Source organism: Daphnia carinata, chromosome 1, assembly GCF_022539665.2.
Source record: "Daphnia carinata strain CSIRO-1 chromosome 1, CSIRO_AGI_Dcar_HiC_V3, whole genome shotgun sequence".
NCBI classification, from domain to species: Eukaryota; Metazoa; Arthropoda; class Branchiopoda; order Diplostraca; family Daphniidae; genus Daphnia; species Daphnia carinata.
In genome coordinates, this window is record NC_081331.1 from 6,853,197 (window position 1) to 6,870,779 (window position 17,583).

A 17,583-nucleotide genomic window follows, 5' to 3' on the forward strand; every position below is an offset into this window, starting at 1 on the left:
TTGCTTCTCTCCATCCTTTTCGAAAAACCCATTCACAAAATATTTAGATGTACATAAGCGAGACGTGAGACGACGGAAGGGCGGACAACACATAGCCCGTTTGCTGGCACGTGCGGCCGTCACTTTCAAAGCCATTTCGCTCATCCATTTTTTTTTCTTTTTTACTCTTGTCATTTCGTATTTCTCAGCTGCTAGTTCTTCTCCAGAAAGATGAGCACTTCATTCAGATTATTTCGTACCAAATCGAAAAACTTTTTTTTTTTTGAATTCATTCATTCCAATTGGATATTTTTATAACTCAGGCCTATCTGGCAGCCATTGCTTGAATGAACTCCATTAGTTACGGTGAGCGAATAAGATTGCTGTTTGTATTTTTTCCAGCAATAGATCTATACTCTAATGCTTTTCTTATGGTCATCGGCTTCTGTACAACAAACCGCCCATCTGTGGTATATAATGCAAACTTTTTTTTTCCCCACAATAAACGACATGGCCATCAAGTTCATAATGCTGCATCTATAGGCCTGTATGGCCTTAAGTTCTATGCACTGGATTCCTTTGAAGGCGGCAAGACCAGTGAGAACGCCCAGGTATTATAGTAGTCGCAAAATCCTCCTCAAAAAGAGGCAATTGTAAGAAGCAAACACTAGATTCGATTCATTGATTTGACCAGCTTGCAATACACTATTCAAACCAATTCAAGCACCGCCCAAAACTTAAAGAGCCTAAACAGCCTTTGGATAAAAAGAAATAGACTAAAAAGACTCGATACTTTTCAATGTTTGACAATAGGAAGAACTATAAACTGATCCATTCCGATGAATGTGTATACACTCTTGAGTTGAGTGTCTTCTCATTCTAAAGCGGCCCACGGTGCTCTCCAGCTACGACGGCCAACAATAGGGGCTCACCGCCCTTCTCAGCAAGAGCTAAAGCAGCACCAGCAGCTAACAGCAGCAGCTTTTTAGTAGTTCATGGTGGTATGTGTTGTGCCCTGTACCACGTGTCATGCTGTTGCTTCCCCTTTTTTTTGTTTTCATGTTCTTCTACATCTACCTTATTCTACTTGGGATTCCTTTGGTCCGTCCTTTTCTCTTCAAAAAGAGATAAATTGTGGCTGGAAAAAATGGAGGCCGTGCCGTATTGCTCTCTGCTGGCGAACAACAATAGAGTGTCACGGCGAGGGGGCGTTGTTACTGTATGTGGCAGCAAACGACGAGGAAGCTGCGTGAGGTCGCCCGGCGCCCTCCCAAGCTATTCGACGATGAAGAGAGTGCGAGAGAGAGAGAAACAGCCCCCACAAAAAAAGACAACATGCACAGCTGGGTTGGTGGGTCAGGCGCGTGACCTTTAACACCGGCCCGTATACGTACCCGATATGAATCTCTTCTAGCCGTGCATTTTCTTTCTTTTTTTTTTTTATAAATCCATATTTTACGAGCTATGCGCGTACAAATGTCACCTATACTAAAGCCAATCTCAAAAGGAAATTCATACTACCATGGAACGTCTAGACCAGTTGAAAGGCACACGAATGTCAGCCATTAAATGGCAGAGCATTCGTTTGTTAATAAACTGAAACATGCTGTGCATTTCAACCCAACTTGAAATCAAAATTAAGTAGTAAGTCTAGAGTGTTAAGGTGTAAATTAGCACATTTATCAGTTGGTAAGGTAACATGTCTGCATTGAGTTTTTCCTTCAGTATTCGGCCGGTTTGTCGTACTCTCTTTTTAGTTTCTTTCTTTTTCTAAGAAGAGATAACACTGGATTATGGAACTAATTCTTTGCTTTCGTTCATGAACTACTGGACGAAAAGACCCTCGGTTGCTTTCCATAATACAAAGTGCGGTGCATCCTTCTTGGGGTAGCCTACATAGACCTCTAAATACCTGTGCGGATTTGTTGGAGTTGACTGCCAATCCATCACCGAAGATGGATGGACGTTGACCCTGACTCTGATTGTAAGGCTAGTGGGGAGAGTTAGAAAAAGAGAAAAGAGAGAGAATAGGGAGATAAAGAGAGAAAGAGGGAGACAAGAGAAAACCCTAACGGGCTGATTGGCCTACCGCGAAACATCCATTAGCTCCGGCAACCGGCCGAGCGGAGCGGCTGCGCTGCCTTGTGTCACACAATCATTGATAAATCAGTGACATCGGTCCTACCGCGGCCGTTCCATCAGCCTCCCCTATCCATGCCCCACTCTATAGATTTATATATAGAAAGCTTAGGGCTGTAATGTACTTTTGTACACAACGCTGGCCTACCCATTGGGTCATCCAATAATCATGGAACAATTTCCCCCTTGTCTTGTCGCGGTGTTCACACCATCACTCTTTCTACCACTTTTTTTTTCCTTTTTCTATATTCCACAGCCCTTAACTGAGGGGTTAGAAAATTGTACCGTCTCACCCCCCCCCCCCTCCAATCACTAAAAAGATCGAACGACGTTCCATTATATAAATATTTAGATGTCCAACGCCCTTCTCGGTTCGGTAGATAGACATCGTGTTACAATAAACGAAAGCGTTCTTTTGTGATAGACCAACACAATTGTGATGTCGTCGTACCTCGTGAAGATGAACAAAACTATCCGCACGTAAAAAGGGTAATTTAAAAAAACAGCCGGCGTACGTCGTAGTGATTATTAAGAATTGCGCACTACGTAAATTCTATTTAGATCGTATGCCGTTCTTCTAAGGTAAATGTGCTTACACATCGATATTTTTAAGGATCGCTTGTAAATTATCATTTATCTAAATTCGTTTTGACAAACGAGAAAGGTGACTGTTGTTGATGAATTACGGAATGGAGTAAGCGTGACAGAAACACTTGAGTCGTCCAATACATTAACGGCAAAGCACTGGGCGACTTGCATCCGTGGTATAACATACTGTTACATAAGACTAACTGTACAACTCTTCATTGGTTAATGGACAAAAGACAAATGGTAGACTCTGACAAATAGGTCCTTGTACGTCGTCTAACATTCTTGTTAAGAAACTATGCCGATAACGACTCGCCTTATGCTCCTTATGTTGATCAATAAGTTCTATCGTGTCCGTAGCCGATCTGCAGTTCTATTCTTTCGCTCTTTTCGAGTTTCAACTTAAATAACATTTTGCATCCCCACTTATCCGTAGTTATATTTTGAAAAAAATACATCGTACACATAAATCAAGAAGCTATTTTGTTGATAAAATGGAGGCGCGTAAGCACTTCAGACGTGTATATAAGCTTTACCGATAGGCTTCAAGAGTAAAAAGCTTCCGGAACATTAAAAAATACGGGCTGCAACACACAGACCATGTACAGTCGGAACAACAAGACATAATAGGAGAGACTCTTTCTTTTTTTTTTTTTTTTTTTCTCTTTCATTTCCATTTTGTGAATGGCTAAGAGATCGGGTGTGGGTCGAAAGAGGAAGAGGAGGAGGACACACAAATATTTTTCCAAGCAACTAGCAAAAGAAAAGCGCCTGAGAAATGAAGAAAGGAGCAGAAGAGAAGGGAGAGGATAAACGAAAACAAAAATATTTAAAAGAAAAGTGAAAAGAAATAAAGGGGAATTCAGACAGAAAAAAGAAAACAGCTCCGTGAGTCGATAGCATAGTTGATGGAAGTTATTTGTTCGTTATCAGATTGAAAGATCGGGTGCAGCAAGTCGACGCTGTATATAAGCAACAGCATCAGAAGTATATAGCCAGTCAGCCAGAAGAAAAGAGCCAGGATGAGCCGTTGCCAAGTCACAGCCATTTGCTCTATAGTGTCGTCCGATGCTTTATACAACGTATATGGGGCCACATGCATACAAGATGATAAGTTTCTCTTTCTGACAGGTTGACAGGTGACTGACTTGCTCAGCGTCAGCAACGAGAAGGTGCGGAGTCGACAAGGTGAGCTCGCGCGGGCCAAATCTACGATGAATATCAGCCATCTCGCCGTCCGTTTGATGCGAGCGAGAAACGTCTTTTATCAGTTGTATGGATGCGAAAGAATTGAATAAAAAAAAAAGAGAACAACTCCCTTTTCTCTCGTTTAACTCGGGATAGATTTTCCCCCTTTCTAGTTCGATAATACGCGGCAAGAGTTTCGAAGCGGCCGTATACACAATACACTATCTAGGCCCCTATCTGGCATTCCTACAGCTATATGAATATCTGATGGATGGATGTGTACACCAACTTGGTACGTGTTTTTTTTTTCTTTCCAGGCCGTGTTTCAAGTCACTTTACTTTCTATACCATATGCAGGGGAGTTTATCACTCAGGTGACCTTTATACAAAACTGTTTTACAGGTGCTCCAACCCCTTTGCATGGGTTTTTTGAACACACACAGAGCGATATCATACGTATACTGAAATTCCTTCAACTTTATCATGGTATTACACCTCTCCTTGCATACACCAACATCAAGAGACAACGAATGTTAGTCATGTCTCTGTTGGAACATTCGTTTTTATAGATGATATTAAATTTATTACACTTAATCGTTTTGAACGAGCATTTAAATTATTATTTGTTCAACACATTTTCATCCAAATGAACTGACTGGAGAATTTTGTTATTAATAACGGAGCTCTTAAAGAATAACAGCGCAGTTATTACAGCCATATGTTTAAAATCCAGAGGAAGGAAAGCAAGTTGTTTGAAAACTGGCCCTGTCAAATGACGAATCGCAAAATGATTACGTGCACGTCACGTAGGAATGAATGCGTAAGTCACGCAAGTCGAAAAAGAGCGAAAAAAAGGAGATCGCGGAGACGTGAAATGACCAGCAGATGGGTTGGGCTGTTTCAACATTGAAAGGGAAACTATCATCTCAGTTCAGCGAACCACGTAATGAAGTTTTGGGCCTTTCTTTTACGGTAGTGCCCTCCACCCTCTCTAGCTATTTAATGCGTTCTTATATCCTAACGCTAACGGTGGGGGGGCATTTTTGTTCTGCTGTCGACTTGCGAAAGGATCAGCTGCTGATGTGTATCGCTAACATAATGTAACACGCCACGGCTATGCATCAAATAGGAAACATTCTGTGCGGGAATGTCACCGTATTTGAATAAATGGCCACGTTTATATATTTTTCTCTCCCAGCTGTACACGCGTGAATGGAATTCAATTAGAATTTATATTGCCCCATAGGCAACTCGGTAAGATCCGACAGCAGGAGCTGCTGCCGAATACGTTAGCGTTTGAAAACCGCCAAAGATGCTGGCGGGTTGACACGTCGAAGGGGGCATTCATCATCGCTGTTTTTCGTGTTCCTTGAAGTTTTGGAAGTCTGATGCATACTTACATATAGCCTCTGTCTAAAAAAAAGAGCATAGAGGCTTATCGTCCCATGTTCATCACAATCGACTGTTTCATATCAAGATTGGGGGCTGTTCTTTTCTGACAATCGACCTATGACCTCCTCGGTGAAGTCCGCCTCTTCGTCATCCGATTGCTCACCTCAGATAGCCATCGCAAAAAAATAAAACCCCTCTATGGATATTACTAATCGATTTATCTAGTCATACCATCTAGAGGAGAAAGGCGGAATGCCTTCAGCCTCGTCCGAGAGAGAGAGAGAGAGAGAGGCTTTTGAATTGTTCCGGCGATCCAGCCAATGCTTTGACAAATCTTCGGGAAGAAGAAATAGACAAGTTCTTATGTTTACAAGGCTGTTTTACCATCGACGTGAAAAGCAATCATTCAACTTCATCCTTTTATTATGTAGATGATGAGATCGAAGGAGATTATGCGCTGACGTCGCTCAGAGACTGCAACAAAACTAAGTAAAAGAGGGGGAACAAGAAAACGAACGGAAAAATAAAAGGCTCCGCCTAGCAGCAAGAAGCGCCAGTCTCGTATAATTGCAGTTTCCGGAGCCAATTGGCGTGAAATGGACCCGCTGTGTTGCGTGCCGTTTACGTATACAACTACATAATATATATCGCCTGTATTCTCCTGAGCATCAGCACAAACACACACAACACATACACACAGCAGGCTCGTAAAAGTCTGTGGAACGAGAGGGAGAGGGAAGAGTAGGGTTGGATGAGACCAAACTGAACAGATTTACCAAGTGAAATTACCCTCGGGGATAGGTCGTTTTGTTCAACCATCTCCCTCAGCTCCAGTACGTTACACTTGCACGCCGAGTAGATCGGAGCCGTTCTAGCTGTCGAGGGGATCTACGCGCAAAGATGCTCGAGCAGTTCAAATCCCGTATGATCCAGCAAAAGTCGACAAGAGAATAAAGAAAATGATATCGTTTAGACGGGTGAAACGCACACTGGTCGCCTTTTCTCCCTTTCCTCATCGTCGCTAAAAAGCAATTTGCATTTCAACTTGCTACCAGTTTGCGAGATAGGGCCGTACGCGACAGTCATGCTCAACACTTTATTAGCATATATATAGATCAGTGAAACTCTGGTTGATCCCCACTGCCGCGATGGTTCCTACCATTTTGGCTGATACTCGCCTAAAGTCACTATAACCCGTCGGGGCTTTATGTATTACGGTCGTAATACATTTTTTTTTTTTTTGCTTGTGCGTATTATTCTATATGTGCCCAACAAATCCGTTTTCTATTTTCAGGACGTGACATTTGGATTCAATCAAAAACTCTTTGCATAAACAAAAGCGACTAGATACTTGTCTTATTACCAAGCTATTCGCTAAGTCTTATTTGATTATAAGAGACGATGGCTACGTCTTAATCTTTCTCTAGTATATGCAAGAATACTGTGCGTTTTGGAAGTAGAAATTTCTCGCCGACTTTCAAGTGCATGGCTCCATTACTTTGCTTCAATGAGTGTGCGAACTAAATGTGTAATACAAAAATGGAAGTTGTGTCTATATTAGGGATGGAAACATTCTTCTTTGCTTCTAAATGATGTTCTTTTTGAGGATGCAATTTGATTTTGTCTAAGAATAAACAGATAATTTTTCAAATTAACGTATCAGAAGCGGAGTCATCCCAAATTATTATTCTATTGTCTCATTTACAGGAGTATCATACTCGCAAGAAGACCATGTTTAATGATGATTATCAAAGTTAATTAAGTTTTGATAAAATCATAAAGAAGTTGAAGTTCCTCTATACTCGGCTCGACACCAGCGTCGGTTCATTACGCAGTTACTCGTTGTGGTGGGAATGCAGCTATTGGATTCGGAAGCAGAGCGAATGGCATAGCGGCGGCGTCGACCATCGTTCTTTTATAGGGTTGTTTCTTGTGGGCGCCGACTGACAAAACATGACCCATGCCATCGTGTTGACTTATAACTGTTGCGACTAGTTCAGCAAAAGGGATTGGGGCGGTCATAGGGCTTGATTACATGATTATCTCTCACAGCACTGCTCCCTTTTCTTTTGTTTGCTACTAGATTGTACTCTTCACGCTATGATACCCTGTTTTTGTTGGAAGGCGTCGGCTAGTGTAAGTAATACGCGGAAATCCTTTCGGGAGTCTTACTATGAAACCATGGATAGAGACAAGAAACAGTATAATACAAGTATTTTGAATTACCTTCTGCGAGTGATACGCTAGACAATTATTGTCTGTGATGGCGGTTTATGTTAGGCTGTACAGTAGAAAGCATTATAACATGGGTTAGCCAATAAAAAGCTCCAGCTGGTGATTTTTGGACATTACGTTGTAAAAACGCATTTCTTTCAACCAGTAATAAAAAATAAAACAAAAGATGGTGAAGGAGAAACGGGAAAAGTTAATCAACGGGTTGACTTTCACGTTGCAGTGCTTTAGTTTGCAAAGCTACGCGTGAATAATAATCAACAAAAATAGATTTTTTTAGGTGCAAAGTTTTTGGGTTTTGCAGGGTCAACAACCGAAGCGCGGTTCGATACAAATTAGTGTTTAAATTTTACGTATAGGATTATGGTCAAAGGGCCGCATTTAGGCCTGTTCGTAATAATACTTAGGATATTGAAGTACAGATAAAATCTTGAATGGATTTCGGTTTCATGTGAACCGTATGACTAGGTCATCTGGTGAGTCCAGATTCTTCTTACTTAAAAACAAGTTTACAGTTTAGATGAATATCTACTGGCGGCCGGCCGCTCTGACGGCGTCAAATAAAAGAAAAGTAGTAAGCACGGCAGAGTTAAGCGTAGTGGAAATGAGAGAATGGAGCGAGAGCCACGTGCTGCACTTGAGACCCTGCCGAAATTGGATGGGTCTTTTGTCTTGTATTTCATTGCGATGATATTGAACAGCAGGGAAGTCTAGAAAGAGATTGGACAGGGGTTAAAAGAGTTTGCATTCGGTTCTATCGACAAACTGTGCCCTTCATGGAAAACAGTTGCGCGCAGGCACACGCCGTCGGCTTTCGGCGGATAACAATGGCGCCGCCGACGCCTCTCGTGCTCGCAAACACGCACCGCCTTCAATGCCGATAACGAAATCGCTACGTAAATATCAGGTCAAGTTTCACTCTTTTTCGTAGCCTTAGACGAAGTTGTTACATTCCGGAATCTAGAATTAGAGGCCTAGACTATTCGAAGGCTCACTGTGGATGTTGTGTTGAACAATGCGATTTTCTTTTAATGTATTATCCATAATATACACGGCTTCAAATAATGGATTTTGATTGGTTCATTTTGTAACAGCGCATTAAACCGTATTAAATGCAAAACAAGTTGGTACTAAACTGGAGGGTTCATCAAATGGTTTAGCCACAGACCGGAGAATAAGGATATGCTGTAATCCAGTATTAATTTTGCTGCAACCGAATGAAAATCTTCAAACACTTCTGATTGCCTAATATCAAATCCTTTAAGATCTATCGATAGTATTCGCCAAAAGGTGCCATATCTCGTATTGTTAAAAGTGACGAAAAGATGCACTTTGAAATAAAATAAGAAGTGAAATGCACGGGACGGGAATAAAAAATAGCTGGTTTTAACTCTTTGAACAATCATTTAAAAATATATTTCAGATAATGGTAATACTAAGCTGCGGGAAAGTCCCCCGTTTCGTGAAACTGTGTCTAGTTCGTTTTTCTCTGGAGAACAGAAATATCCGAAAGTATATCAATGGGAGCATACTAATCTGATTCAAACTTGCTCTTTACGCTTGTCTTTCTCTCCCGTCTGACAAACTTCCTCTTTCCATGTTATACTGATCTCAATGGGTTTCTAGTGTGCACTTTCAGTCCGACGCTGCAGATGGGAGGAGACAAGTTGAAAGCAAAACCCCGGTTCACTCTTCACCCGCCTCCTCCATTTGGGAGCTTGACGTTTTGGCATTTCAACCGGAACAAATCGTCTCCCACTCTCCATCTTTCCCTCCACTCCCTCTCGATCTCGTTCCTTCACTCTTAACTCGGCTTCCTAATCTCAGCCTGTCACGCGGATCGTCGCCTCTTCGCGTTTTATGTATAGTGTCGTTCGTCGTAAGACAAACTTTTCATCCGTTCAATTTCGAGATTTCAGTCGATAAAGCTTTGTCACTGGCTGGTCTATCATGGGTTACAAGATCTACATCATGGATTGTGGCTAGCATAGTTAATTTCATTATTTTCCTAGATCCAAAATAAGAAAAGCATATTTCTAAAAATTCACAGTGTATTCTTTTTTTTAACCCTACTGTTCTTCATCTTCTTCTTCATCGCAAAAAGAAAGCAAACTAGACTTCTTAGCAGAACTTTGGTCACTTTCTTTTTTTTCACTAGGTGCAAGTTCTTCTTTCTTTGTTTTTTTGCTGTTTGAAAGATCATTGTCACTATGTGGATTTGACGTTTTAGTTCTTTTTTTCTGTGGCTTGAAAGTTATTTTCCCCTTCTCAATGAGTTCTTTTTCTTCTTCTCGTTTCAGCTCAACTTCTTCTCTTGCTGCCTCTTCGGCAGTTAGGTCACCTGTTCGTAGAACCACCACAGTTGGTTTTTCATCCTCTTTTTCTTCTAGATATTCATCATCTTCACTATTATCAACATAAGTTTCTCTCTGAAGAATAAATAATTTGAAGTGCAATTGTTCTAAATAGTCAAATGATGACAGTGGCATAAGACACTATGTAGAGCTATACCAATATTTACCTTTGTGTCAATATCTGGTCCTTCCCTGTAACCGGCTTGTTGTTTTAGACGCCTTAAGAAAGCTGGTTCATTCGGTTTAATATATGAAACTTGGTTTCTTTTTGGACCCATAATGATTGTCTTAAAACTTGAATACAACTAGGAGGAAAACATTTGAAGTGTCAAAATAGCCCACCATAAAATACTATAACCAACACAGAGATGCCATCTGTTGACGACTATTGATACTTGATGTTGCATGGCAAATGGAGTTTCGTTCGCTGAGGTGCTGGCGAGCCAAACTCTTGTACTAATATGTCTACTGGCGCGTCAGTAAGCTACAACATGTCCTTCACCTCTTCCTAATTTTCCCTGTTTAATGTGAACTGTGTGATCTAAAATAGGCACACTCGCATCACATCTTTTTCGCCGTATTAGGATTCACAGACGTTTTGAATTGTTTCAGGTTTTACTGTTTTAAAACAAGTAAAAAGCTTGTCAAAAAGTCTGACCAGGGTCTTCTCTGTTGGCGCGCCAGAACGTTCCCTTTTCCACTGTTGTTATTGTCGTCTGCATTTTTTTTTTTAAGCTAAAGTTCTTTTTATTCGCTGGATATGGGGAGAAAACAAGCTCTTAAAACGTTAAAGGAAAAGGCGGTTGTCGAAAAAACGGTTGTGTTTAAATGTAACCAAAAACGTAAACGATTCAGCCAACCTTTGAAAGAATCGAACAAACCATCAACCGTACGAGACCGGAAAAATTCCCTTACAAAACTGGTATTTTTAAACCTTTGCTTGTTTGCTTATAATATCTCTACGATATTTTACATTGCTCCCTGTAGTTGAAAGCCCTAGAAACATCTAGTGGAATCAATGCAATGCTGTTCCTTCACTCACCAAATTGGAAAAAGTCCTCAGTAAGAATCAGAGTTTACGGGAGACTAGGAAGAAGAATGAAAAAGACTCCAGCCTTTAAGTTAATCCAAAAAACTTTTTACAAAGAAGTTTCTTTATTCAATAAGACCCGCCCTCCTCCAGCTGAGGATAGAAATGCTCTTTATGTACACACAGAGGATGAACCAAATCCAGCTGAAGATGAAACACTTGCTGAAGATGAAAAAGTTCTGGATGATGGTGAGTTGTGTAATTAAGCTTTTTCATTTTGAACTGTATATAATATTTGTCCTTTTTAAAATTTTAGCTCTGCAGGCAATGCCCAGCTATAAGGGTGAACATCTAAATGATGACATACCTAGTGAATTTGAGAGTGAAGATGAAGGTGACGAATCAGATAAAGACCTTATCTACATGTCAGATGAAGATGACAATAAAGATGTTCCTACAACATCCAAGAACAATCCAATGGTTATCTTGCCTGGAATTAATGCTTTGGCAGCCTTGCTTAATCTCACACCAGTTGCAGCATCGACTAGTGCCGTTCCTGTAACTATCCCCGCTACTCGCACTCCTGTTACTGTTTCGTCTACCTTCCCCTTAAAGGTCAAATCATCACCAGCCCTTACTCCTGTTACTACCTCTTCTAGTACCGATTCCAAGGACATCACGCCAAGTTGTGTTGAAACCCCAACGAAGAAAATGGACGAAGTAGCAATGAAAAAAAAGGAATTATTGAATAAAAAAAGAAGAGAAAAGTACCAAGCCAGCGATAAATGCAAACATGGTAGCCGAACAATATATGCCAGCGATGATGATGAACGTCCGCTGAAAAAAGGCAAAACAAGCCATGATAAAAGCGTCTCGAATTCTAAGGACGAAATTGACAATGCAAGCTCTTCATCAGGTATTATTTTTAAAAGAACGATTATCCTATTAAAAATATTGGTATTATAATAGTCGTTCTTAGATTTACCTAATGCGTCCAATATCGATGAAAAGTCCGATACGGTAACTGTGGCAGAGCAGCTTGAAGCAGAGTGGCAGTAATGGAGCTTCAAAAAGCTCTCGAATAAAATGAGGAAGACAATGACAATTCAGGTATGTCAAATTCCTTTCTTATTGTACTAATACCATTCAAATAATGTGTATTTCATTATGGTATTCGGTAAACTAGGATGTACGTGCCACTTAGGGGGATGGGGTTATACAGGAGATTTTCGAAGGCTGTGCGCGCAAGGAAAGGTGAAAGAGGGAAAGGTGAAAGTGCGTGACGGATTTTCTATGGACCAATTGCATCTGTGTTGTCGAGTTTGAGGCTTGTGGGTGGGAGGTAACACTGAGCATTGCATGGGATCTCCCCTCTGAACTTGCAGCATCTTTCGTAAAATGCTTAACACCGGGCAAGCGTTGGTATCCAGGAAAAGAAGGCATTGCCCCTACGCGAACCTCTTATGCGACGCTGGTTTGGAAAGCATCTCCAGCCATGAAGCCGGCAATATTTTTTTTTTGGTTGAAATAAATTCTTATCGTTCCACAAAGAATTTTGACAGGATCGTGTTGAACTCCTAATGGGCTCACCACAAAATTCGTATCCGAGAGCATCCGTGTTCATAACAAAAGTTCCAAGCAAGATTATCATTACAACAAATTTGACATCTTGTTCTCGTTTAACAATTTCAAGACGTAAAGAAACTTTTTTTCCCTCCTAAAGCTTAAAGGGCAAGGGTAAATTGAGATGTGAGCGTGTTTAACGCAAAAAGATTTGAAATCCAATTCGGGTTTCATGCGTGGAACGCCGAAATCAACGTGAGATGGCACCACCATTGCACGACCGCAATTTCTTTCCCCTATTTTTCTTGATTGGCATTGGAACCATCCCGCCACAAGTCCCGCGTTTTATATTATCACGGCCGTGTTTACAAAAAAATGTTTTCAATTTCCTTTGCCGATTTTCCCCCATTTTACCTGAATTTTTCTGTGGCTTTCCTCAGTTTTCCATTGTTTGTCAGTATGCTCTCCTCCCTCAGTTTTCCATTGTTTTCCAGTCTGCTCTTGTTTCCAATAAATTAGTAACTTTTGTTTGATTTCTCAATCACTTGGCTAACTAGAATATCAAATTTGAATAAAATTTTACTAGCAAGCCTAGGTGTTTGCAAGTGTGATTCATTCGGCCTAATTCTTGTCGTGTGTTTATTATCCTTTCCGGAAAAGATACGTAGGTGATTTCTGACAAACTGGGTTGCTTCCATCAAGCAATGGCTATTCTTATCTCTGCCCCCAAGCGAAGATGTGCGTCGCTGTTTTTACCTCTTCATACATGCGCAGGTGGAACAAACAAACATCATTCGCCTGAACCACCAAGCCTCCAACAGCAAGCGGCATCTAGTAACAAACAAACAAGGCGCAGCAAACCTTGAACTCGGAATTCCGGTGCTTCCTGTTCCCCATGCAAACGAAGAAGGCCGAAAATTGAGGCCCTATGCCAAAGCTTAAGCAATTAAAAGAATTCTCGTAGAGAAAGCGTTTTTTTACTGGACGATGGAACGGATTACATTGAAAGCACAATTAACGCAATAGTTTAATATTTGATTGGTATGTGGGAGAGACCTAAATTTCACCGATGCTGGGGTATACGTCAAGATAATTAAAAATCCCTAATTCTGGCACGGTTCAACTGGCACTTTCACTTCATTTATTAATTGTTTTTAAGCCAAAGAAAAGCCAGCCTACAAGTGATATCAGATTTAAGATGAATGACAACTAATTGCTTGGGTAAGAATGCGTCTCTGCCCACATGAACAGCAATAGTGCGACAAACCATCATCAGCAAGGTATAGTGCTTACATTTTGAATAATTCCACTTAGAATAATACGCGATTTCAACGCATGCAATCCTCTGATTTAATTTCTTAATTTCAAGTGCGTCTTGATGGAACCCTGCTGTAGGAACGTGGTATTTAACGCGAGTTTCTTAGAATGAGAGAAACAACTGCGCAACTCGATGAGTAAAGAATTGTGACAGGCAAGATGGATTCAAAACTCTAGCTGTCGACTTGTTTTCTTTCGTCATCTTTCATGAATCATATGCATCAAAACGACCACCTTTGTGTGATGACGTGCTGTTATCTACTACAGTCCCGTTTGGGATTATGAGTCAAAGTTGACGCGCTAGCATTTCTCAGTTAAAAAGTGTGCCGTAGCTTTTTAAGTTAAGCTTCATTACTGTCTTTCTTTCTTTGTCTTTTTCTTGTTATTACATTTGTTGTCATTTTCCTTCTTTGTGTGTTGCGCAAGTTTCCTTGAAGCTTTTCGTTTGTCTAACAATTTTAGTGTTTTTTTTTAAGTATAGAAATAAACCTTTAGATAACAGTAAAACTTTCTTATGGCAACCAAAATTTTCAAATCAACAAAGCATTGAAATCAGTGTTAGATAACGATAACTTTGTTCGAACTCAACTGATGCAATTGTCACGTAGTACCGCACAAGGATGCAAGGATCCTACGTAAGAGAATGTTCGTTTATCAAGGCATTGATTGATTTTGTCTCATAAGTTTTCTTCCAATTAACTAGTAGTAAACAAAGGGAATTCCCCGCTTTAAGCAATATGGTAAGATTAATCAATTTCATACTTTTTCATCTTCATCCTTTTCTTCATCCATTTCCTTCTTTGGGCTTTCCTGAAAAACCGTTGTTTTACATATTAGCGTATCACACGTTAATTCCCTTGGATTTTTTTGTAAACATTTAAAAGCGCAGAACACGCAAAAAAACAAAAATTGGGGACGCTTAGAATTTCATGTTGAATATAACGTCATTATAAAACAGATTGAATCCTGAGCATAGTTTACCTTTATAACTTTCTCGATCGTGTGTTCTGGACGGTGCGAAATTAAACGATAAAAAATCTTAACGTGCCATAGTTAACATGCAGTATCGAAATAATGTACTTTGCTATCATGATGCATGTTTTTTAATGTTTAAATGTCGTGGATTATAGTTATTCATGGTTGGTATGTGTGTGGCTTCGACGAAATTGAAAAGGAATTGCGTTTAAATTCCCTATTATTAAATACGACCCCGGCGTTTAGGGTTAGTTTGCATACGCACTTAAACAAAAAATGCGCTGTTGACTTTACAATTTTCCCGTCCATCTCATTGGTCATCGAACTCTTACGTGTGCGTGCAGCCCGAGAAATGAATGGGCCAAATCTACTGGGTGTTCATTCTTCTGTTTTCTTTTAACGTATCCTTCACTCTCTTGTGTCGACATTCTAAAAAGAGGTCATGTACACCGGACGTGTTATATTCTCCTAGTTAACCTACAGTATGTGCGGTTACCTATAGGTTTAACGCTTGTTGAACTCAACTTTGACTCCTATCCAATCAACCACAATGACGATAAATTGGCCTAGCTAGAGAATAAATAGGGAAATGGAATTGCGTTGCGGATCAACTGCTTTGCTTATAAATGAAAAAAAAATAATAATAATGGCTTCCAGTCTAAACTCTGAATTTGCATATTTTTAAAATTCTTAACGACAGCGGCCCCAACGAACAGCTTCGATATCAATGGTATACTCATGGCCAGTTTATTCACGTTAGCCTTTTGTTGTCGCTTTTTATTCTCCTGTACAAGAGAAAAAATTGGATTAGACGACAACAAAATACCAACAAATTAACTGGGCAGCTTATATTTATTCATAGCTTTTCCTTCTATTTCAGTTAGCTGAATGACTTGTACGACCTTTCCTGCTGATGTTTATTGGCTGGCACCGCAGGCATTCTGATGAACGAATTTGTCCGGTTTTTATATGAAAGCAGCACAGCGCTGCAGCACTTGTTTTTGGGACTGTGTGCATACAGTAGTAACAAACCAGACTAGATTTTAGAAATTTTTTTTTTTTTCGACGAAACAAAGAAAAACAAAACGATGCATATTTGAATAAACTTATTTGAAGATAATTGCCGTACTACAAATACTTAGCAAATCATAAACCAAGATTTTTAATAGGTATGCGAGCCCTTCGCAAAGAATTTCAAGCAATTTTCGAACAGAGAATTATTAAATATAGCAGAGGTGATTAGGTGGTGCTCACACTAGCCCTTTTATCCGGCAGGCTAAGCCTTTAGGCTTTTAAAACTTTAATTTTCTTGAAATTAAAGATAAACGTTTAGCTTTTACAGTCGAAAATAACAATAATTCACTACTTAATAATAGCGTGTTCACCTTCTGATGCCACCAGCTGGCTCGTAAACACTAAGTTTTCTCTGTATCTTTTTTGTCCTTCCATTGTAAGTAGGGCACAATTTTGAAAATTGTTTCTTTTCTTTTTTTTTTTTTTTTGTTAGTCTTGTAGCAAAATAAAAATAAATGGATACTTTGAATTTGAAAAGGAACACTAATGAGAGAGGTGGGAGGTCGATTATTAATTTGGTATAGCTAGCGGCGCTTAATTAGCCCAAGACGAAGCAAACAACAGGTGTGGAAATCGCATTATAAACTACATTCGATCGGCTGATTAAATCGCACAGATTATCTCAACGAGCAATCAAAAGAAGGGAAATGGTGCCAAAAAAAACCTTTCATTATTCGTTTTTTTTTCATATTCATTTGTACTTCAAGAAGGAAAGGGGTTTCCGTTTGCACTGAAGATCGAGGCTCACTACACTCGTTTCGCTTAAAGAAACGGTGGACCACGTAGAGAGTTGGAGGCTAATGAAACAGCAAGGGTCAATTAACCTCTCGACTCGACCACAACCCTTCATGGTCTTCGTGCTCCAGGCAGACATTAGTTTGCCTTTTTTTCTACCAGTTGTAGATTTACAAGCACGACATACCCTATATTGACTCTTGGCGAAGGGAGGAGGCATGTAAATGTAAAGAACAAATAAAAACCTCCCTCTGCTACCTTTAAACCCATAAGAGAATAACCGCGTCTCTGCCATATCTTTATGCTAAAGAAATGTGAATAGCAATCGAAAGGAAATTCTGCTTGATTTGCATACATTCTACCGCCCTTTTTCCCTCCTGTAACACAAGACAGGACGTCCTCATTTAATTATAGGGGACAGTAGTATTTCCGAATTTTTTGAAGAACGGATGTGTACATACAATCAGTAGACCCTTAATGTATGCAGCATCGAAGCATTTCGAAAAGAAACAAAATGAGGTTAACTCTCGTATTTTGAATGTAATTGCTAACAACAACCAGCTTATTTACAACTATGTTTTATTTTTTATTTAAATACCACCTTACATTACGAGCTACCGATTTACCTTTAAAATCGCGATTAGCTGGTCGTATAAGTTCGATTTAGCGATCAAATCTTGTAACAGTAAGAATGGTTCATGGCCGCTTATAAGAGTTTCACCAATCTTATGTTTGATTCCATTTTATTGGCGATATATATTTTTAAAAAATGTCCTTATATACTTTCCGGTCGTTAACTGTTTTACTTTCGTGCTTTTTGATGGCAATCAAACTTAAGTGGTCACTTCCGAAAGACGGTCCATTGTTTAAAACATTTAGTTTCAGTTGCTGCGTTGGTTTCTATAGACAAGAATTGCATCTGTAATGATTGCTGTAAAAGGGTTTAGTTAATTTTTTATTTCATTTTTTATTATCATTATTATTATTCTTTTTTAACCTGGACGATTTAAGCTACCA

At 39.8% G+C, this 17,583-nt stretch overlaps 2 protein-coding genes across 2 annotated transcripts; one reads left to right on the forward strand and one right to left on the reverse strand.

Annotated features, from left to right (window-relative positions):
• Positions 1-9,551: 9,551 nt before the first annotated feature.
• On the reverse strand, positions 9,552-10,215 carry LOC130691218 (uncharacterized protein KIAA1143 homolog). Its single transcript, XM_057514128.1, has 2 exons — positions 10,040-10,215; positions 9,552-9,947 (listed from the first exon to the last, which is right to left on the reverse strand). The coding sequence occupies exons 1-2, from the start codon at positions 10,148-10,150 to the stop codon at positions 9,588-9,590; spliced, it is 471 nt and encodes a 156-aa protein (XP_057370111.1). The 5' UTR covers positions 10,151-10,215; the 3' UTR covers positions 9,552-9,587.
• Positions 10,216-10,352: 137 nt separating this feature from the next.
• LOC130691215 (uncharacterized) lies at positions 10,353-12,998 on the forward strand. The gene is made up of 5 exons (XM_057514120.2): positions 10,353-10,794; positions 10,860-11,151; positions 11,219-11,818; positions 11,882-12,012; positions 12,089-12,998. The coding sequence occupies exons 1-4, from the start codon at positions 10,633-10,635 to the stop codon at positions 11,959-11,961; spliced, it is 1,134 nt and encodes a 377-aa protein (XP_057370103.1). The 5' UTR covers positions 10,353-10,632; the 3' UTR covers positions 11,962-12,012; positions 12,089-12,998.
• Positions 12,999-17,583: the final 4,585 nt, after the last annotated feature.